Below are 23,984 nucleotides of genomic sequence, written 5' to 3'. Positions count from 1 at the left end.
CCCATTTAAATGGGTGCTGGGCTCTGGGGAAGGAGGTCCCTGAGGCAAACAAATGGCCCAGGGATGGGGGCTGCATGCCCCTCTAACCTTTGTGTACCACACCAGGCCCTGATGAATCGGTTCCTGGGGGGGCGCATGTGACCCTCCTGGGCCAATTTTGCCTCATGGTCCATATCCCGGTGGCCAAAATCAGCCCAGAGAAGGCAGCCCTGTGCCTCCCTCCCCCTTCAATATAGTGCCAGGCTCCAGCGGATGGGATCCTAGGGTCCCAAATCAGCCCGTGGAGGGGGGCAGCATGCCCCCTTCGTATTAAAATAATGTTGGGGCCCGGGAGATGGGGTCTCCAGGACTGAAAGCGGCCCAGGGTGGTGGGCCTTGTGCTCCCCTCCCACTGAATGCAATGCCGGGCCCTGGGGTATTGAGTCCCCAGGGCCAAGATTGGTCTGGGGAGTGGGGATGCATGCCCCCCTTTAATTTTAATGAGTGGTCATGGGGATGGGGTCCCCATGCCATATTGCTAACCCCCCTGCATGCAGCATTGGGCTAGCTGTATGGGGGGTGTTAGCTGCAGGGACTGGTAGTAGGCCAGGTCCCGCAGCCAATCCTCCACCACACACTGCTAAAGGCCATGCACAGTGGAGGTTGCTTTTACAGACGGTTATTCATTATTGCTTTATGTTAAAAAAAGAGCACCAGAAATTCACTGACAAAAACAAAGGTTAAAGTAATGTTATAGTTATGTGAATTTATCAGTGACAATGTTAATGTTTTGAACTGAAAAAAGCACAGAAATTTACCAGGTATAGTTGGCAGCACTAACTATAACTTGCACCCCTGCCAAACACTGCTTATGAACTCACATTTGTAATTTGCGATGTCATCAGTGATGTCATAAATGATGTCATAGGACATGTCAAGAGTGAGTTTATTACACCTAACTATAACATTACTTTTGGTTCATATATGTCAGTGGTTATAACCACAATACTTCACCATTTGGTTGAGTAAAGCATTGATTGAAAATCATCTCTGGAGTGCTGGCATTGTTTCTGTCTGCACGATTGAAGGTTTTTTTTATTTTTATAGTACATGGTCCACAACTGGTACAGGTAACCACCACCATGAGGTGATGCAGTGACTGAAGTGGATTTGAGGTGCTTCAGTTAAATAAGGGACAATACCATTCATAGGAATTATGAGCATGGGAAATGTTGGGACAAGTTGAGCACAATATCTGAGGAAACAGAGGGCTTCTCTGGTATCACTATCTTTTACCCGTACTCTCCAGTTGGATTGTTGCTACTGGGCAGGTGTACCACAGAACCTTTCACCCAGCATCACAGAACCACAGAAGAAAAACTAAGCAGAATGACTCATGTTGTAAGTAAGTGCATGGACTCTGATTCAATTTGTCTTCTTTGTTGAACAAATTCATTGTTCAACGAAGAAGACAAAGATGATATAAGTAACTATCCAAAGCTGTGACACTAGTAGTACTATCCTTGTGGGCAAAACTTTCAAAAAAGAGGTCAGTAAATGATGGGATATTGGGTCACTTGAAAATGACCTTAAGGTAAGAGGAGTGACAAAAGGGTAGTGACGCTGTGTGATCCCCACCCAGAACTGTTGGAAAAGTGGTCTTTGTTATTGAGAGGAACATGTCAATCAATGTTTTCGTTTTTGGTGACAAACACCAAGATTAAGCTGGATAAAATGTATTATGAGTTTCTGGAGCAAACGGAGGAGTTGAAAAATGTTACAAAAAAGGAAGCAATTAGGAACTTTACTAGGTCATTAGAGGAGAGGTTATGAAAGTATGCAGAGGTAGTTGAAATGAAAATAGAAGGACATTTCTAAAAATTAAACAAAACTAAGCAGAATTCAGGCATTTAACCTTTTGCGAAAAATATAATAAAATTCAAAAGATATGAGAAAAGTTTCCACTCAAAGCCAGCAACTGATTATAGATATCAGTTGAGATGTCAGCTCAGATAAACAGACAAGCAGATCATCTTCCGAAAGGAGTACAAATCAGAGAACTTCTTTGGACAAATTTCACTTGCAATGCCAAGGAAAGCTCTAGACAATGTAGAGCTGTAAAACCACGTTTTTAATGAATATTAATGCTCTCCTTTCTGCGAAGTTAAGTAGACCACAAATGAACAAGAAATGACGGAAGGTGACATCAATCAAACTTAGAATACTTACGAAAATGATAACTGTGCTTAGAGTTTTGTCCAAATAGTGGTTTTCAAATCACAGATATTACAATTGATTTATTTTTATTTGTGGGAAAATGTAAATTGATGAAGGGGCACACAATGAGTACGACGAATGAGCCTACTGAATCCAAATTAGGGTGGGATTTTAGAAATTACTTATGTATTACTGATGTTACGGGTTAGTAATCCTATATAATGTAGATAATGATACTGCGTCAGAATGGGACAGGTTGATCAAGTTGGGGTTGGAGACTGATAAAAGCAGAGGAAGTGATTTCAAAATACCATACACTGTCCCACAATATTACTAATGTCATTCACAAGCCAGTGACTAAGATTTTAACTAAATTGAGTGAGATCAAGAAGAGATGGGTCAATGATAATTTATCACAACCAAAAAGATAAAGTTCAGATTTTTTGACAATTAACTCCAGCATCATCATAATGACCTTAGACAAAGGAGGCAATGTGGTGATAATGGATTTCAATGACTACTGTGAAGAAGCCTTTAGACAGAAGGGTAAATCAGAGTGTAGTGAGATGATGTTCTGGAAACAAACCACAGCAAAGTATGGGACTAGAAGGAGAGAGGAGTCTTAGACTTTGATGAATATTGATACTATCTGAGATGGGATAAGCCAATAACATCATGATTATACTCACTTCCAAAGGTGAATAACCATCCTACTAAACCCATGAAAAGCCAGATTAGCTCCTGTAATGGAAATTTACTGGAAAAAACTGTAATTTACATGAACTTTTATGTGTTACCTTTTGCATTAAATCTAACATAATACTGCAGCAACAACACTGTCTGAAATTAATTATGGATGTAGAATGAGACTATTCATATTTATTGATGACGTTATAGGTGAACTCTCTGTTCATCTGTATTGAACATAATTTTGGCCTTCAGGAATGTAGCAATTAATTTAGAAGCAGATCTATCACTATGTATGATCACACATCCATGCTATTAGAGAGGGTCAGCTTTTGCCTGCAGAACAACATCTTAATGTCTGAGGAGAATAATTATAGGCAGCTATGAGTAAAACAATGGGGGTTGTATGATGGAACAATGTAGGAGGGACCTACGCTTGCCTTAACAATGTGGTCGGAACAACGACTGCGTTGTTTCCACGCATGCCGTTCCCACGCATGCCTTTACAATGATTTTTCATTGTAAAGGCATGCCTAGAAAAGGCATGCGTGGGAACGGCATGTGTGGTTTTATCATTCACCCCCCCACCCGCCCTAAAGCCGAAAAGTACCCCCAATCCTTAAACTACCCCAATCCCCATCCACACTAAAAAGAAAACTACCCTGACCCCTCCACCCACCCCTAAAAACAAAACTACCCTGACCCCCTCATCCCTGCCCCTAAAAACTGAACTACCCCGACACCCCCACCCACCCTGAGCCCTAAAACCTTCCATGACCCCACCCTATTAACAACCGACCCCCCCATCAGTCCTAAAAACAAAACTACTCCAACCCACGCCCTTAAAAACAAAAGTACCCCAACCCATCCCAAAAACGAAACTACCCCGATCCCCACCTGCCCCTAAAACAAACCAACCCTGACCCCCACCCCTAAAAACTGAGCTACTGAGACACCCCCCACCCACCCAGAGCCCTAAAACTTTCCCTGACCCCCCACCCACCATAAAAACAACCGAGACCCCACCCACCCTAACAACAAAACTACCCTGACCCCCCACCCTGCACCTAAAAACAAAGCTACCCGACCCTCCACCCACCCTAAAAACATAATTACGCTAACCCAGCCCCTAAAAAAAATAGCCCAACCGCCACCCCAAGCCCTTAATCCACCACACTCCTAAAAACTACCCCAACCCTGTCGTAGCCCCACTTACCTGACCACGCCCTCTCCTGATACACCCAAAACAAAAAAAAACACCTCCGCCCCTAAAAAAAATAACCCAACCCCCCCTCAACCACTTTATCCACCCCTACCCCTAAAAACTACCCCAACCCTTTGCGACCCCCAACATAAGCCCTACCCTTTAAAAAAATCCCAAACACCTCTCCACCTGCCCCTAAATACATAGCCCAACCACCCCGACCCCACCCCAAGCCCTTTCTCAACACCCACCCATAAAGACTACCCCCAACCCCACTTACCCGACCGCATCCTCTCCAGATCCACTCTGCCTTTTTCTCTGCCTTAACCATGCATATGCTTTGTTCGGAACATGCGTGGGTAAGCAGAGAAAAAGACGGTCACTCCGGCAAGCGTGGTTACGCTTGCATGGGAAACATCCGCGTTGTTCCCCGCTTGCTGTTCAGGACGTTTCCCAACAATGGGCACCTGCCCCATTGTAACAGCAATGCTCGCACCTTTTTAGGCTTCTGGCCCACAGGTGGAGTTTTACTTTCCCTCCAGGCTTGGCTCCCCAGCTGTCACAATCACTAACACTATCTCACATATTGCTGCAACTGCAATCTTGATTTAGCCCCATTTGAGCAGAACTTGCAGAATGGTAGACACTTGAATTCCCATCATTAATACTTCTTTACTTTTGGGTTCTGTCCTATTGCATCTCAAATTGGCTCTACTGATTCTGCTGTTGAAAAAAACTTTGTTAGATATGACAGTTGTTGACAGATTTTCCATACTTATCTAAGCGCTTAGATAGGGGAGTCTATAACCAACTTATTTAATGGAAAAATGGGATCTGTTCCATTCTACCCCACCCTTTCCCCCTCCCCTCTTCCTCCACCCTCTCCCCTCCTCAGCGCCTTGAGACCCTCACAGGTGAGTAGTGCGCTTTAGAAATCTCTGATTGATTCTATGCAAGCAGGATCTTATGTTTGTTGCAGTACTGACATGGTGGTGGTGGCAGCCTTGGATGGAATGTGTGAACACTTGAGTGAAGGTACGTCTGCTACCAATTTGACAGCAGCTTTTGACACCATTCACTACCAGGTCCTACATTCTAGGATTATTGCTAACCATTTCAAGAAGATGTCCCCAAAATGGCTACTGCACATATTCAGGAACATAACTCAGCAGGTTACCTTGTCGCCCTAGGTGTCATCTGTTAGGCTAGTGTCATGGTGTTCCTCAGGGATCTATTCTTCCACCCGTGGTTTCAGTCTTTATATGGTACCTCTAGCCTATCTCACACAGTCAATTTGGTTTCTCATTTTCAAACATACTAAATGATGCTGGGATTATTCTGTAACTCTCTAAACATTTAGATCAAAGAGCCACTGGCTCATTTTGTGGGATTCTTTGTATGTATGTGGAAGGAGTTTGAAAAGAGCCATTTTGTAGCCAAGAAGCCACTGGAGGTTTTTGAGGTGTGCATGACATGGGAGAGAAGTGGAAGTCAGAGTGCAAGGCTTGCTGCTGACTTCTGTATGGTCAGTAGTGCATGAAGTCCTACTTGTATGGCATTCCCATAGCCCATCTTGCTGGTGATAAGGGCCTGAGTCATGGTTCTGTGGGTGTTGGGAGGAATCCAGTTGAAGTCCTTCTTGAGCATTTTCAGCGTATGGAAGCAGGAGGCAGAGACTGCGCTCACTTAGGGGCCTGGGTCACAGTTCTGTGGGTGTTGAGAGGAATCCACTTGAAGAAGAGTTTGAGCATCTTCAGCATATGGCTGCAAGAGGCAGAGACTGTGTTCACTTGACTTGCAATAGTGAACTGATTGTCAACCACTATTTAAGGATCTTTGCACTGTTGATAGGGTTGGAAGTGGGTCACAGTTTGGCAGACCACCAGGTGAATTTCCATATTGAAGTGTCTTTGTTTAAGATAACTATTTCTGTCTTGTTTGTGTTAAGTTTGAGGCATTTGGGTTTCATCCATTCGGTGACTTCAGGCATGCAGGAGAAAACGTTAGTCTGGGTGTTTGAAGATTTGTCAGAGTGGGAGAGGTTGTGCTGAGTGTCATCCAAGCAGGAAATACTGTTGATTCCTTGGGTCATAATGGTGCTGGTGAGTGGGGTCATGTATGTATTGAACAGCGCAGGGCCGAGCAAGGGCCCTTGTGGTAATCCACAGATATGGTTGGCAGTGGTTGACATGAAAGTTGTCAGGTTGACTGACTGGGTGGGGCCTGTCACAAAGAAGCAGGTCCTTCATAGTGCAGGTCCTCGGATGCAGTAATCAAATCTAGAGAAGGATGAGGGCTGTGGTGTTTCTCTTCTTCCATTATCAGTTGGGTGTGTCCGTGGCTGTGATGAGGGAAGTCAAAGTGCTGTGGGTGGGTCTGAAACTGGATTGGGTGATGTTGTGAAGTTGGTTGTTGCTGAGGTGAATTGCTTGTCATTTACTCATAATCTTCTGTAAGACTTTTGCCAGGAAATGTAGCTGGGAGATGAGTCACTAGTTGAGAAGCATAGTAGGATTGACTGAGGGCTTCTTAAGGAGAGGTAGATCGGTAGCACATTTCCAGGCACACAGGAAGGTACTTGTATAGATTGAGTCATTTGGTAATCGGGTTGAGGGCTGTGCTGATGGGGTCCATTCCTTTGTTGAAGGTGAAATGGGAGTATGGTTCGGATGCTGCTCCAGAGCCTATAGATAGCATGACAGCTGTCATTTCTTGGATGGTAATGGTTGGCCATCTGGTCAGGGTGGCCACCATTTGGCAAGAGTAGTAAGGTTCAATGAGGACTTCTTAAGGAGGAGAACTGTGGCACGTTTCCAGGCACCTTGTGTTGATTGAGTCATTCAGGAATCGGGGTGAGGGCTATGCTGACGGGGTCCAGTCCTTTGGTGAAGACATGATGAGGCCATGGGTCTGATGCTGTTCTGGAGTCTGACAGCTGTGGTTTCTTGGATGGTGATTGTGGGCCATGTGGCAGGTTTGTCTGATTGTCTGGGATGTTTGCGTTAGTAGCTCAAAGTTGTTGCAGAATCTAATGATCTTGTTATTAAAGAAATGGGACAGCTGGTTGAAGAGGTTTTGAAAGAGAGTGATGCTTATGGAGCTTGCTGCAGGAGAGATGAAGACCTTCATCATGAAGAACGTTTCCTTGATGCTGTTGGTGTTGTTGTCAAAGCTTTCAGTGAGGCTGGTGCCTTTTATGGCTCTGATCTGTTGGTGGTATCTTCTGAGGGATGACCAGAACGTGCACTAGTTGGTGCCATTTTGACTAAGGCCCCATCTGTGCTTTAGTTGCTTGCAATGGTGTTTGGTGAGTTTTTGCTCTTCCATGTACAAGCTTGCTTGAGGTCTGCTTATGGTGACCTTGGCGATCTTGGTGATTACCATTTTTGATGTGAATGAATGGTTTCCTAAGGTACAACTTCAATGTTTTGTTTGGAATTGAATGGCTGAAAACGTTCATTATAATAAACAAATCCCCAGCCCATTAGGTTGCCAGTTGACCTTGGTCCCTTAATGGGAATATAAATAACAACAGTGTGCATTTGCCATTACACCTGTCAAATATATTTTACAAAAGAAGATTTTTTGTTAGTACCCAATTGACTTTATTTGCAATTGGGCATACTTAATTGTTCTCTTTGTAAAATTGTTCAAAGTTATCACTTTCAACCAGAGTGTACACCAATCTCTCAGCGACCCTTCCTACATACTGAACAGAATATATTAGAAATGGCAAATTTAAAATAATCTTTCAATAAAGTGTTCTCCGGGACTGTCCCACCATTTACTTGTTGAATTGAAGTTATTTCATGAATGAAATATTAGTGTTCATGTGGTAACTTATCGGTTGGATGGGCACAGCAAAGTCAAATAATGGCATTCAAAATTAATTGCAAGATAACCACTACTTTTATAACATTATCATTTCAACAGTACAGAATGAGTACCATAGCACTTGTGTACCTATGATACTTTTGTATTGAGCAATCCAATACGTGCTGAAACATACAAGATAAAACAATATGGGTTGCATTATTTAGTATTATGGTAATATTAAGTACATGTAGTATATTTCATCTTAAAGATACACATTAAAAAATCTATGAGATGTGGGTATTTGTAAAAGTGAAGTTTTTACCTCTTGAAAACTGTACGTGTTTTGTGTCCTCTTAATGCTAAGTTGTAGGATATTCAGAATGCCTCTAACGATGTTCACCACTAAACTTGATACATCATCAGCAGTGTATATGTTCCCCACCTGACCACTGCTGTACTCAAATCTGATGGGTTTTACAAGCTGGGCTCCAAGTACTTGAGTCAACCTAAATGATCGAGTGAATGGATCCTTGGGCCAGACTCCATTGTATTCTTCCACATCTAGAGTGTGAATCTGAAAAGAGAGCATATAGTAAATACTTAGCTAGGAGATTTTTTTTTAAAACATTGTTAGCCATGAAAATATCCCATTAATTGGGCCGGTCTAATTTTGATCTGTGAACTTTAGATCTTTCCCTAAATATGAATTTGTTGTACTTTATGGTATTCTTGGTTGCAAATCCCACCAGTCACAATTGTTATTGCACAGACTTACCTTTTGGAATTCAACAAAGAGGTTAGAGAACATTTGGAGGTTAGTATATTAATTAGCATCATTGAGTAGTTCCGATGTACAATTACACTGTTATGTATGGCTCTCATGCATGGCTCTCATAGAGATAATCTATCATTTATTTCAGTGTCTTAATATCATAACTCACTGCTATGATGTAGCAGCGGTTGACAACAAAACTTGTTAGCTCTGTTGCAGTGTCATAAGGGCCTTCCGGCCCTGGCTGACAGGGCTCTCCGATTGTTTTGATTGAAAGCAGAAAACACAGTTGCAAGACGGGGAGGAAATGCAGGGAAAGCAGTGGGGGTTGGTCAAGGATGGCAGGTAAGATTTTCTCTTTTAAAAATATCTATATTTGGGTATATATATATTCAAATAACACAATCAACAAGAATCAGGAGAGAAAATAGGAAGAGAAGCACATGGGCAATTATATTGTATATTTTGTATTTTCTATATTTGTCCACAATGATAATGTGAGGATCCACAACCCATACAATCGGAGTAGTGCAGAGTGGAGTGCATAACACTATGTGATACCTCAAGTAATTACTAGATAATATAGGCAGCTTGTGAAACATCTAAACACCTTTATTCTTCTGGTCGTAATAATCCACCCACTTTTCTCACACTTTCTGGTATTTATGAGAGCAGCCCCAAGCCTCATAAATTGGTTGTTCCACTATGCAACATCTGCCCATGCCATGCTTCCACTGAATCAGGCTGGGAGGAGTTTCCTATCTCCACTTCTGAGCTATGTCTCACTTAGCTACAGTTAGCCTCAATCAGAGATAGGTCTTCTCTGTTCTAGTAAAGCCCTCCTCTTCTGGTAAATTTAATATTGCTATCTTTGGATTAAGGTTCACAGGACGTTTAGGAATACAGTAAAATGTTAGAAAGATCCCATCCCGAAAGTGTTGTAGTGAGGGACATGTCCAGAGTGTGTGAAGAAAACCACCTATTTCGGCCTGGCACTATAGGAATTTCAGTCCCAGAGTTAATTGGACACGCCAAAGCTGCTCTGAGTTTAAGCATACGCTGTGTAACTTGTTTTCAATAGAAATGTCTTTATTGGTTTTTACATTCCTAACAAAAATAGGCAAAACACAAACTCATATTACAAAATAGCTTTGTGAGAAACAGTATCATGGCTATAGGGTCGGGCGCCATGAAGTGGGCATGCATCAGAATGTCAGCAATGGAGAGGAGATCACCCCACTTCAGTGCAGGGTTGGAAACAAGAAGGGAATAACCAGAACATCCCTGACAGTAAGGTTTACTTTTTAACTTTTGGGACAGCGATACATAACAGAGGCCATTTTAGGGAAGGCTTCCCCATTATGCCTCTGGCACTGTGTGGCAACTGAAAGCAGGGGGAAGTAATGTTGGGGACCATACATACCATAAAATTATAAATGGGTTACAAAGTGAATTACCGGGATGTTTTTCACCTCAGGGTTCTGAGTAACATGAGAGAAAACATGACCTTTGCCCTTGCCTGTCTCATGTCACTCAGAACCCATCACTGAAAAACCTCCCCATAATTTACTGTTACCCATCTATAATGTCATGCAAGATAGAGGTCACGTATTGAACATTGGAGGACCCAGGCTGCAGAGATGAAGACTAGGGCCAAATCCCACTCCCCAATGATTAACCAACCAAGAGAGCTCTTAATCTTGAATTATAACGTCGTTGCAAACCATATACTTGCAACTGCCTTGCTTCTAATTATAAACAAAATCAGTTTAATGTTGTTGTACTTTGTTTCTTTGCAAAAGACTGTAAATATATTGTTCCATTGTACAGTGCACGTATGCCGTTTGACCTAGCGCACCGTGTAAGAATGCTGAAATAAAAAGACATTTGAAAAACCTCATCCGCAAGTCAAGCCATTTGCAATTCTAATTCCTTTAGAGGTGGGGGCACCACAAGCAACGGAGCTTCAGCTGGCTCCGATGTTAGAACTCCTTGGCACTGTAGACCAGGCTCCACAGGGCTGACAGGCCGCGGAGACAGAAGCCCTGTCCTATCAAGGGCAGAAGTCTTCCTCTGATTTTTCCAGCTCAGCACCACCATGCGAGACATCATGTTCCCGGGGAAGATCAGAAAAAATCGTACCCAGTGTGCAGAGAACAAACGTTCTGCATGGCAGCAGCATTTTGTTTTAATTTTATAGAATATACCTCCGCTTTGGGGTTTGTTTCTAAAAAGTAGGAAACCTATCCAAATACATGCAGCGTAGACCACAGTAACATGGAAAGCCACTCGTCATCCAATTTTGCTCAGAGTTCATCTGCCATTCTAGTGGATGCCTTTTCAGCAAAGAGCTCCCTGCTACTGTATAAGGTATCTGTAAATTGGGTGGATGGACCTCAGGAGAGATTGACAGCCCACCCACTACCGTTAAACGAGGTGGTAAATCTCCTCCTGCAATTAAATATCTGTGTTCAACAAGTGATGTGATGACAGCACCGAGAGAACTGTTATTCATCTACAAGTGTAATCTCGTGCTGTGATGTTATGCAACACCCGTTCGCCCGAAAGCTATAGTGGGCTGGATCTTTTCTGGAGAGGTTGTGCGGTGCAAGTTGCCTGTGTCCACATGTGGTGGGCATGAAAGTTCAGTGATAACGTCTGGAGGGAAATGCCACACTTATCAAGGACGTAAGCAATATACAACGACCACTAAACCACTTAATAGTTTTGCTGGGAGAAATGGACTATGAAGATCTCTGTCCATTGGCATACCTTTAGGCGAATTTCTTGCTGAGGTCCTATGGTTGGCAAATTAACCATTTCACAAAAATGGGAAGCTCCAGACCCCTCCACCATTAGTTTATGGTGGACAAGAATTTGGAACCTTTGCGCAATGGAGAAACTGACGGCTACAATACGATGATGAAATACTGTTTAAATTTAAGAAGGAGTGGCTGCCCTTCTAGGCATACATTTAAAAGCAATCTTCCAAATGTGATTGCACCCACCACCAACTCTAATGAGCACTGCTGGAATAAATGTGCTATTAGATGTGATTTAGAGTAGCCCCATCAATAGCTATGCTTGATTTCGGCAGGGGCAGTAAATGTGTCAAAATAAAACCTATGAAATGCTCATTGACCTACTTCTACAGGGTGCCATACTTGAAAGCACCCAAAACCTAATCTTTTTCTAAACTTTTGAAAGGTGCAATCACACAGTATCTTCTCAATCATGAGTGCACTCTATAAATGTAAAATCCACCAGATCTGGTACTTTGACTCCAAATGTGGAATTTATATCCACTCTTTGTGCCCTTGAATGCTACTTACAAATGCAAAGCAGACTGTGAATAGTACCATTTGTTTGCTATACTTCATCCTCACAAAATCTGGATTTTAATTTCGCTTATTCATTTTTAAATGAGAACGTCATTAGGCATCTGCTTAAGTGACACAGAGAAAAGGGCATGGTAACTACTAATGATGAAAAAAACAGGGTATACTGCCACCACCACTCTACATGCTAAACCTATGAAAGGAGCAGTAGTCCTCTGTCAGTTAAATGATAGCCGAGTTTAGCACTCCTCTAGTTCATAGGACAGGTCCAGGATGGCCATAAGTGGAACCCTCCACACACGCTAAATTAATAAGAGTCTGGGACAAAATAAGAAAACTGGATACCCGATAATCATGGTTGGGTACTCAGAGCAGGGGATCACAATTCTGCACAATCAGGGGCCATTGATAACCCAACAAGGCCCACTACAGGAAATGGGTACTAGAGACATGTTCTCCAGACCCAACCACTGTGTAGTTTAATTTCTACATGATTATAATTGCAATATATTTTCATTGCTATAGTGAGTAGTTGGCAAATAACAGCCATCTGGACCGATACCGTACATGGTCAGTAAAGCACTATAACACACTATTTACATTTCAGTGCTGTCTTTGTTCTTCCAGCATGAATACAATAGAGATTTATAGAAATATCTAACTTGTAACACACCAGAGTGTTGTGGAACATTAGATGGCACAGAATCCTGAAGTCAAAAACACTGCTCACAGCAAACTTTTTCTAGCTCATTTCTTTGCTTAATAAGGTGTCTCAGACTACTAAAGGCCTGATATAGATATTGCCAGAGAGGTTACTCTGTCACAACAGTGACAGATATCTAGTCCACTGAAATCTAAATCTCACTGGATATAATGGGATTTAGATTTTGAGGGATGGAATATCCATCACCGTTGTGACAGAGTAACCCCTCTACCAATATCTAAATCAGGCCCACAGTCTCCACAAGTTTTCTGGTCCATACCCCAATCTGGAAAATGTAAACTCTTTCAGCCAGTCATGTTCTGGTTTAGGCTAACTCACTGTGGTGTTCACGTTCCCCCCTAATTAACATCTCTAAGTGTAACCATAGTCTTATATCTGTGCTACGCAGGGTACCATCTTTGTTGCAACTCTTTGCTCCCTCTCACAATGAAAACAAGCACTGTCCCTTCACAGGTACCCCTGTACAGCTCTTCCTAATAATCTGTGAGTTGAGTGAAGGGCATCAATCTGGACTGCCCTAGGTATCCTAGTGTGCCCATCTATGCTATATCCTCTCGACAGGTGAGCTGCTCTGAGTGTGCAGAGTATCCTGTCCCTAGGCTCTGCCGGTAACTCAGCCTTCATTCTTCTCTGCGACCAGCACAAAGTTGTAATTTTGGCATCCCACTCCAGCTGGTAGTGGGAAACAGGGAAGACACCCTAAAATGGAACAATCCCATGGAAAATAGGATGGTTAATCGGTTAATGTGAATTCAAGTAACAGAAAGAAAGAAGCTGTTCACAAAACAGGCAAGTGCTAGCCTGGTCTAATATCATCTAAATCGGCCCCCAGCACAAATCAAATATATAACCAACCTAATTTTACCGAAATCGTGCAGCTCGAGCGCTATTGTTTACTTGCTAGAAGCAGTCGCAAAATATGATCCGGGCTTTAACTTTTCTGCTAGATGTGGTTCTCTTGATGAATCCTTCACAGACATTTTAGATGCTCTTCCACATAAATAACCTTTTTTGTTGGTTGAAATGTAGATACATTGCCAAACTTGACATTCTCAGGGCAGCAAGGCATTTACTGAAGTTACAGAAAGCTTTTTAATGTACTGTTACAGGCAAATGGCCAGGCTAATTACACTGCACAGCCTAAAAGGCAACATATTAGATAGTATATACTTTACTCTTCTTTCTTCGGTCTGGCTGACGCCTTTCACGTCAACAATACAGACACCGTATTGAGTATTAAATAAAAATCTATTGCAGGTTATTCGTTATATTTTTTAGAACACAAACATTTTTAGTTGATTATATCTGTCCATGCGTGATAATGATAAAGCAGAGACAACACTTATCAGAGATGCTTGTAAATGAGTCACCTTCCTCTCGGCTAGTCAACTCCAGTCAAGGACTACAAGATCACACTTTATGAGATTACAAATCTTGGAAAACCATCCACGGATGGTGCAAGTTTTTCTCCCGTGCATTTTAAACTCGTCGATCCTTCCTTAGCTTGTGTAAGTATGACCATCTTGCTTTTTTTCAGCAGTGAACTCTTTGATTAAGAACTTGAGGAAAGGTCAGCAATAGGAAATGGTAAACCTTTCGTGGAATTCTCGCAGAGTCTGCTTTTGCATATCTCCATGCACTATGTATTTTTATATTAAAGTGTAGAAATAATAGTATTTGAATCGGCCAGGGCTTCTCTTTGTAAAAGAGTAAGGATGTGAGAAAATATATTTTTTTTCTCTGAAATTACGTGTATTATAAGTATAAAAATGTGCATCCATTTAGGGAACTTCGATTAACAATTTACCGCATGAGTTTAAAAAGGTTCGAAAATCACTGAAGGTGCTGGCAAGATGCCAGCAAGACCACGATAACTTTTCTACTCAAAGCTGCCCCGTGAGCAAAAAAGTGTGATATTTCACATTGACATAATTTCTGACATTTTGTGTTGTGTAGCATAAAATTGTGTGAATTATGCCAAGTACACACCCTTAAGGACACATTTTGCAGGAGGCAAGGAAATAATTGTCTTGGAAAAGCTTTATTTGTACCCTGACAATTAAATTCTCATTCCAAGTATTTTACAGGTTGTTACAAATGGAGTCTTTGGTTGGCAGTCAGGTTACACCCTGTCCAAGCAAGGACCCTCACTTTAGTCAGGATCAAAGGACAAACACACTTGGTTAACCCCCACTCACCCCCTTGGTAGTTTGGCATGAGCAGGCGGGCTTAATTCAGAAGCATTGTGTAAAGTATTTGTACGAACACACACAGTAATACAGTGAAAACACTACAAAACTGACACCACACCAGTTTAGAAAAATAGGCAATATTTATCAAAATCAAATAAGACCAAAACAACAAAAATCCAACATACACCAGTTAAAATATGAATTTTCAAAAGAATAAGGGCCCCATTATGACAATGGTGGTTAAAACCGCCTACTGCTGAGGCGACGGCCGCCAACTGTGCGCATACTATGACCACAGCCAGATTTCAGCCACAAGAAGGGCAGAAATCTGGCTGTGGCCATAACGGTGGGTGGTGGTAAGGTGGCGCTGCTACCACCAACAGTGCCATGCCAGTAGACCGCCACCAGCCGTATTATGAAAAATAATACGGCCTGGTGGTGTTCTGCTGGTGGGCGCTGCTGGCGATAGCAACGTCCCGTCCTGTCCGCTGCCCGAAGACCCCCTGGATACAGGTAAGTCGGGTTTCCGACAGGGAAGGAGGATGGGGGGTGTGTGCATGTATGTGTGAGTGTGTGTGTGAATGTGTGTGTGTTTAGTGTTGTTTGCGTGCATGTATGAATGTGTGTGAGTGCGTGTATGAATGTGTGTGAGTGCGTGTATGTATGGAAATGTGAATGCGTGTCTGCGTATATGTTTCGATGTCTGTACTGATGTGTGCATGAATGGATGAATGCATACATGATTGTATGTGTGGATAAGTGTGTGTCTTCGTGTGTGTGAATGGGGGGCTTGGATATAGGGGGACTAGGGTGGTGCTTGGAGAGGTTTGGGGGGCCTCCTATCAGTGACAAGGAAGAAATTCCCTGTCACTGATAGGGCCTACTGCCATGGTTTTTGTGGCGTTATGAATGCCACGAAAACCATGGCGGTATGCAGGGTCATTATACCGCCGGCAGAACAATAGCAGCCACAGGGCTGGAGATGGTTATCTCCAGCCCGGCGGCTGCAACCGCCATGGCGGTTGGAGTGGTACATTGGCGTGTTGGCTTCAGTCAATCCACCAATGTCATAATGTGGCGGTAAGTACCGCCAGCCTGTTGGTGGTACTCCCGCCACATTAGCTCCGACTGTCGGGGTCATAATGACCCCCTAAGAGTCTTACTCCATAGAAAACAATGGAAACAATGATTTTACACAAAGTACCCAGTTAGCATAAAAAATAAAGCCACACGGGCAAGTGTGCGTCGGAAAAGGCAGCAATTCCTTCCTCGCAAGGGAGACCGTGAATCGCTTCTTCTCTGGTCAGGTTGGCGATGCGTTGTTTTTCTCCCTTGCAGGAGAGCGATGCATCGGTTTCTGGGCGGGGCACCTCGGATCCACAGAATCGGGTTGATTTTGACGTCAGTTACTGAATCAAGATAACTCCAGAAAAATCAATGAGGGTAGTGTGTGATGTTTCATTCTCACTCTACCAGGGTGGGCTTGAGGCATTACCAGTCTTTATGGGTAGCGTGAAATGCCCCTTGCAGGAGGTACAGTCATGGACTCTATCTGTGCGTAGGGGTGATCCAAACTTGGGGCTGCACTGTCTTGTGATAAAGATGGCCATGTAGTTTGGATCATTCTAACTATCTATTAAAGGACGCTCCAATGAGATAGAAAGTTGCACATTTTAGATCACCTCATGTTGGTCTACACTCAAACTGTTTCATTAAAGAGTTTAAGTCAGTGCAAATATTTGTTGAAATATTGATATGTTTATGGCACATTGTGCACTTGCCCATTTTATTTACTCTGGATCATTCTGGGGTACTTTAAAATTGTTTATCTAAGTAGGCACTCCTCTTTATTTTATGGTTACTGTGAATCTGAATACATGTTATTGAATTAAATTGAAATGATTAGGCACTTACATAGCATACTGCCAGTCCAAGGAGTATCCTAGCATTCTAAACTGCAGATACAAGTTCAGTAGCTGCAAAACATTAAACCTGATTTAAAAGCCAAGTTTTCAGCTTCTTTCTAAACTGAGTGGTGGTTGGGATGGCCCTCAGCTTCAGAGGCAAGTTATTCCAAGCTGCCAACCCTAAGAAGGATAAGGACCTACCACCAGCCCTGGATCATCTAATACTGAGCATAGAAACCAATCCTACCTCTAAGGTTCCCTGCACCATACTGATGAAGAGCTATGTGAAACAAGACAAGTCTTAAATAAAATCCTCTTTTTCACAGGGAGCCAGTGAAGCGCTCTAAGATGCAGGAACACGTACTCTCAGCTAAGAGAGTGTGAGCTGCTACGTTTTTGACCACCTCAGCTTGTTGGACAAATATTTGGGGAGGCCTAAGTACAGAGCATTGCTATATTTCAACATTGAAATTATTAGAGGTTGTATGATCATTTTACTGGCTGACAGCGAAAGAAAAGGCAAAAATGTCCTTCAGAAGTGCAACAGTCCCAGACAGGTCCCTACCACCATCTTAACTGTGGTTTGAAAGGGAGGCAGTCATCAAAACTAATACCCACATTTTTTAAAGTTTGTCTGCCTTCCAGGAGGAGGGGTGCCTGCCGGCAAAAAAGCTTCCAATGTCTTGGAGGCCTCCTTGCCAAAGAAAAGCAACGCTGTTTTTTCTGCATTAAATTTGAGCTGATGTTGTGTGAGCCACTTGAAGACAGCTGACAGGCACATTCGGGTTTCTTCTCCTGGAAAGCCTGCATCCCTATCCCAGGTGAGGGGTAACTGGGTGTCTTCAATTTAAGAAATTATTTTATTAACATGTTCTGCTGATTCCATCCAATTTTACTGTATCATTATTTATCCTCTTTAACTGATGATCATCAACTGGATTTGAAGGGCTCAGTTGTTTTAATTTTTCTTTATGATAACTTTCAGGTTATTTTGTATTGGTCATTCAAGTAGTTGAGATTTGTGGTAATTTACTGCTTGCATACGGATGGTTTGTGAATTTTCCAGTTCCATTGTTTCATTTTCATGGAAATATCCACCAATGGAAAAGAGAAGACAAAAAGCCATCTACTTCAGCCTTGCTCAAAACCAAGTTCATGATGAATATTATTTCTGGCTTTAAACTCAGTCACAACCTGGATTTACCAAGAATTTTAAGAGTTGTTACACTCTTTGAATGATTGTTTGCATGTGTGTAAAGGGGTTGTCTGTGATACAAAGTTCTTACATTTGCTGGAGTATTTCCATCCTTTGCAGTAATCAAGGCTCAAGAAGGTAAATGGATCATTGAACCCTGCAGAGGATGTGGTAGAACCATACAACCTACTTTCAATCCAAACCAATTAAATTATACAGTATGACCAATGTGGCCATAAAGGAAAACTGCAGTCAGAAATAAAATTAGGGGGCTTGCTTAAGCTCAGAGTCATGTAGACAATCCGTAAGGCAAAGTTATAAAGATACAGAACCACCACTGGTTGATCAAGGCAACAAAATAAGTCCAGGTGAACTAACATTAGGGGAACTAGGCACTCTACAAAGACAACACAAAAAATCAATAAGATCATTTGATGGACTGAAAATAAACCTTGCTCAGATTTAACAAGCATTAAGGCAATTGAAAATCTTCAAAGTTAAATTTACCTGGGCAGAAGGAATCCTTACACTTGGCTAATCGGGGGAATATATGTGAAGTGCGGAATACAGGCAGGCAAAAGTCGAAAAGAACAAAATGGAGAAAGGTAATCTCCAGCAACAAGTTACATAACTAAGGTGGGCAAAAAGTAGGTAAAAAGGGAAATCATCAGCATGACAGAAGCTCAGTCAAGCGTCTTCTGTGAGGGTTAGGAAGACAATATCTAAGTCACATCAAGGCATTTCAAAGGGGCAAAGGCAGAGAGGAAGATACCTCTCAAAGGGGCTCAGAATGCGGAGTTCTTCATCATAAGAGTTATGCGAGGCATCTGTCTGGATTCTGATGGAATCTGACAGGATACTGCCCAAAGTCCTGCTGGGTATTGATATATCAAAGTTAATATGGCAATCTGATTCGTCATGGCAACAGTTCATTTGATGTTGAAAGGGCAATATCGAATAGCAATCAATCATATGACTTCAACTTGAAACATCCACTGATTTTCCCAAGTCTGTCATGAGAGCAGCATCCATCCGAGTAAAGCCACACAAGATTAAAACACATTTTTTAATTGCTAGTCCACAGTTCATGAGATTCTACAGCCAACGTCAAATTATTACAACTCCCTATGTGTAAACCAACAGACATCTATTACTAATCTAGTCTTCTCATTGGAACGGAGTCTGAAAGAAAATTACACATTAGCAAGATGACTTGACATTTTCTGCAGAGTCATGCAATACAGGGCCTAGCAAGCCTCACTTAGACTAATGCAAATTAATTAAAACAGCACAATAATACAGTCAAATAAAACACATTTTAACATGCAAGCTATATATTCTTCATTAATAGTTCTTCAAAAGCACCCATGTTACAGTAACTTTTAACACGATTACTCTGGTAATACATTTAGTATAAAGCTGGTCTGCATTTCTCTACTTTTACACGTGTATCTAAAGCCTTAATTATTAGAAATTAAATATTGTTTCAATACAGACTATTAGTCTAGACTCTAAATTATAACAATGTAAGTTTAGTACATCAAACATTTAATTAACCTTCAATACCACCTATGTCTCTAACATTAATCTCAACAAGTGCACATTAAAATGACTTCTCAGTGCATCACTCTACAATCAAACTATTAGTGCTTTGGTTAACGTTATGCATAGATTGTCACATATATATGCTCACTGTGACATGAGGGCCAGTACTTATGTTTCTGCTACTTCACATATTTTCAGTCCAGAAGGCAAAAACGTTGCTATGCTACCTTCTGAAAACAACCTTAAACACATTTAAGAAAAAGAAAATCCAATGCTGCTTTAAGTGAATAGTGTGAGTGGCCTATTAGTTGGGGATAACATTCGTTTGGAGAGTACTGAAGATGTATGCAGTTTTATCGTTTCCGTTTAATTTTGATAAGTCCTGCAGTGTGATGGAATATTTTTATGATCACATCCAGATAACTTGATATAATGTCATTTTTCTCAGCGTGTGAATGATTTTACTTTATTTGCCAAGATATCAGGCTCAGTGATTAGTCAAGACCTTACTACTGCTGATACATATGGCCCAAGCCAACATTTTATAACTGTACACATATAATGATTATATACTGATGTAAAATGGTTGTATGCAGAAAAGTCCACAGTGCATGTCTCTATATGATATCCAATTACTGCAACGACCTAAAAAAAGAGACACTACTATGTCCTTTAGAAAGCTGCATTTTAAATTGAAATACAAAGGTAAAGTGAAAGAATACATTAAAGAGGTCTATGTTGATGTTTGAAGACGAATCTTGAAAATGTGCGCATTGTGTAGATTGAATTTCTCCTTTTTTATTAATGAGTAGTGTTGAACAGTTGCTTGTCTTCAATTAAGTCTAACTGGTGATATTCATTTTTCTCTGGCTTGGCAGAGCAGACATCTATAAGACCTCATATTATCAAAAACAAATAGGTTTCAAAATCAATTTAGAGGGAGCAGCTTCGGTTCTGCCTCTTTATTGATCCTCTTCTGTGTAGCACTTAATCGAGAAGCAGGTGTATTAGCTGAACTGTGAAGCAGTTCTATTCCTCAAGTACAATAGGAAAAGAGTTTTACATTGCGAATTCTCCGACAGAGGCAAAAAAATGGATTTAACATGAAGAACATTGTGACAGAAATAATAGTATTGGGGTTTATATAGTTTGGCACTGAGAAAACTTCTTACACAAATCTCTAGTTCAGGATGGCTAGGTAGGTCCGGTTTTTATTGCGTAAATTGGTAATTATATGGCCGATTTTTTCATGCATGAATTATTGGGGCTTGTAACTCGGTGATAAATACAGTAGGAAGGTGATTTACGTTGTTAACGCTGTCAAATACAATATTTAATGAATTTACAATATAGGCTCTACGTCAAAGAGGAATGGGCTTTACATTGTGTAACACTGAGAACTCTTTTTACGCAGATGATTTCTAGTTTGAGAGGGCCAACAGGTTTCTATTGTGTATATTTGTGATTTTAAGCTTAATATTTAGAAGTGTGGGAATTAAAACAGTTTTCTTTTTAAAAACAAAAAAACTGCGGGGATCATTTATTTGCGTAAATGCTATAAAGCATTTTGTGGCATTCCGAGCGTACGACCTACATCACCTCTCTCAGCAAGGCTTGGGCTTCTCTTCCTCACTTTCCTGAGGATCAAGAACAGCTGTTAGAAACGGCTATGGAACTGTTCATGTGAGGCACGAGTCGGAGTATTCGAGAAGTACCCGAGTGTCTGTGATCCCTTGAATGGATGTAAGTGGGGGCTGAGACTCTGTAGGCGATGTAACTAGTCCAGTAGTAAGGAAGCTCCTAAAACCAGTCCTAACGTACTCCAATTGTAAGTATTGGGGCCCAATAACCCTGATTGCCCTGGGAAACCCCAAACCAGTTTCCATATTTGCACATGAATTTTATGGAAACCAGCCTTGCTACTCTCCATCTCCCCTAGCACCCTCTGCTGTAGCACAGCACACTCTCAAAGCAGCAGTGTTGGACACCACTGAAAAGCTATCAAAGCATGCCATGCAATTTGTGGAAGCTGCAGAAGAGTCGATGCACTTTGGTATGATGCACTGTCGATTTCTTAGTACTAAAATGGCCACTGTACCCACATTAGAGGTGGGAGTTTTAGAGTAGCGTGATCACATTAAATTAACAAAAAATTCTATGAGATTACACATAATTTAACAAGAAGAGGAATTCTGTGTTTAGAGCTACTTTTTAATCTAAAAATTTCTCCTTGCATCCAGAATTGGTGATAGAATGTCTTTTGCGCTATCAAATTGTGGTAAATGCAACACAACACAAATAGCAAGTGTGAGAAGCAGCTCATGCTCTCTAAATGTGATCTCATGGTAGGACTTTCACCCAACTAACCCTGTATTCAGCGCAATTTTCATGTCACAAAATTCCTCCCTCAAGTCAAAAATGGGTGCAAGAAATAGCTTTAACTGTGCTGTTGGGGTAGAATTTTCCCTTCAACTTACTTCCTGCATCTACAAAATTGTCTTAGCACAATGTACCCTTGCATCTTAAATGGATGCAAGGATGCGTTTTGGGTTAAGAAAAAGAGGTATATGCAGCAAAACACAAAGAGCGAACACGAACGAGTGCTCACAGTTGCAAAATAATTTTTTGAGAAAGGATTGTTTTTCCCCAAATTACTCTTAAATACACGCACAGGCCTAATCACTTCATTATTAGTAATTCCTTGTGAAAGAGGAACACTTAAATTACCAAAATTACTTTGATTATGTCAGCATAATAAATATTGCACCTGGGCCTAATCCAAATATAACCAAGTGAGTGGTGGAGTATGGAGAGGTCTCAGGGAGTGTGCGTGTTGTAGAGTAAAAAGAAAGAAAGGCACATGTGCATTTTGACTGCTTCCATGCTTCCCCACTGAGTCATTACACTTCAGAACCCATGGGCGATTACATTAGTGGTTTGAACAGATGCAGTGCCATTCAAGCCTCTCTACTGTGTGATTATGGCACTATTATGTGCATGTAAAAGTATGTGTCCTTCGACACATGCACATTTTGTTAGTCCTTTCTGGATTGAACCAGGTGCTCCCATCAAGCACTTCTTACTACAAATGTGCTCTGCACTTGAAGGGCACTTTTCTACACATATGAACAATGTGTACACATGTGTAGGGGAGCTGGAGGGATTTCACTTTATTAGGACTAGCATTAGCCAGCGAGAGTAGCTACTAGAAAATCCTGTGGAGCCATTTATGTAAATCAAGAAGCATAGTCCTAAAGCAGATAGTGAGTGTCTGCGGGAATAACAGGTCATGGGAGGTGGGGCTAAGACTCTGTTCATTGGTCTAACTGAAGCTTGGTGATGCCAGTAATCAGAGCACTTTTGCAGAAGATGTTGGAGTAAATGATCTGTGGAAGGAGTTAAGTGATTGGGGTGACTTACCAGGCCAAGGTGGTGCCAGGTCAAGAGTTCTTCAAAATAAATGAATGGACAGCTTGTGTCATTAATGCCACCAATCTTCAGGCTGCCTTATTTCGGAACGCAGACTCTCAAGGCTCATGAGTGGAAGACACAGCCTACAATTCAGATTGATTGTGGAGGCATTGTTTTAAAACTAAGGACCTTATTTAGATCTTGGCTGTAATAGTCCCACCGTTGATTTTCTGTTGGATTTTCCATCCATATACCAGGCAGTCCGCATGCTATATTTAGATGTTGGTGGGTTCATGGACAAAAGGCCGCTGATGAACCTCCACCAATGCCATAAATCACCACATCAATGCTGCCATAGATAAAAGCAGCTAGCGGTGGGACTCCAGCCACTTTTACAGCTGAGCCAAACATGGTCTGCCTTCCTGCCGATGCAACTGTGGTGGCTAAACCTCCACACCTGAGTTGGCAGATTGGGAGGATAAAAGGACATAACTTACCTTTTCCTGAGTTTTCACATTTCCTACCACCATGAATCCAATCATATAAGTCCTTCTGTTACTGCTACTTCTGGACAAAGTTAAAAATCAACCCCGTCATCACCAGAAGAGAAGATATTTCACTGAATTACCTTTCATCCACGGAAATATTGGGGCATATTAGCACAGGACTCATGCATATACAACAAATACTTGCAAGCAAGACTACAATGATGTGCAATGCATATTTCTGTAATGTCGTAGTTAGAAAACAGTTTAACAACACACCTCAGTATATCAGAAATACTCACCAATTTGTTATGAACTGCCTTCATGGCAAAAAATCACCTCAATCCCAATTCATAACATGTCCATCCAGTTGTCTGAAATACTTTCCCTAAACTATCATATCATATACATGCAAAGTTTACCCAATAGGATTGACAGAAAACCATGGTAATATAGCAATTGCACTATAAAATGTTACAAGTGGGTGTATGCAGAATGTACAACCAATGTCA

The 23,984-nt window shown here is 41.6% G+C and overlaps 1 protein-coding gene across 1 annotated transcript in view; it reads right to left on the bottom strand.

Annotated features, from left to right (window-relative positions):
* Positions 1-23,984, bottom strand: part of LOC138293923 (vitellogenin-like) — a 605,610-nt gene that overhangs the window by 498,931 nt on the left and 82,695 nt on the right. Inside the window, exon 4 of the mRNA XM_069233203.1 lies at positions 8,226-8,477. Within this exon, the coding sequence (XP_069089304.1) occupies positions 8,226-8,477 (252 nt within the window). The remainder of the gene's footprint in view (positions 1-8,225; positions 8,478-23,984) is intronic.

Source organism: Pleurodeles waltl, chromosome 4_2, assembly GCF_031143425.1.
Source record: "Pleurodeles waltl isolate 20211129_DDA chromosome 4_2, aPleWal1.hap1.20221129, whole genome shotgun sequence".
In the NCBI taxonomy this organism is placed as follows: Eukaryota; Metazoa; Chordata; class Amphibia; order Caudata; family Salamandridae; genus Pleurodeles; species Pleurodeles waltl.
This window is presented reverse-complemented; position numbering and strand designations above follow the sequence as displayed.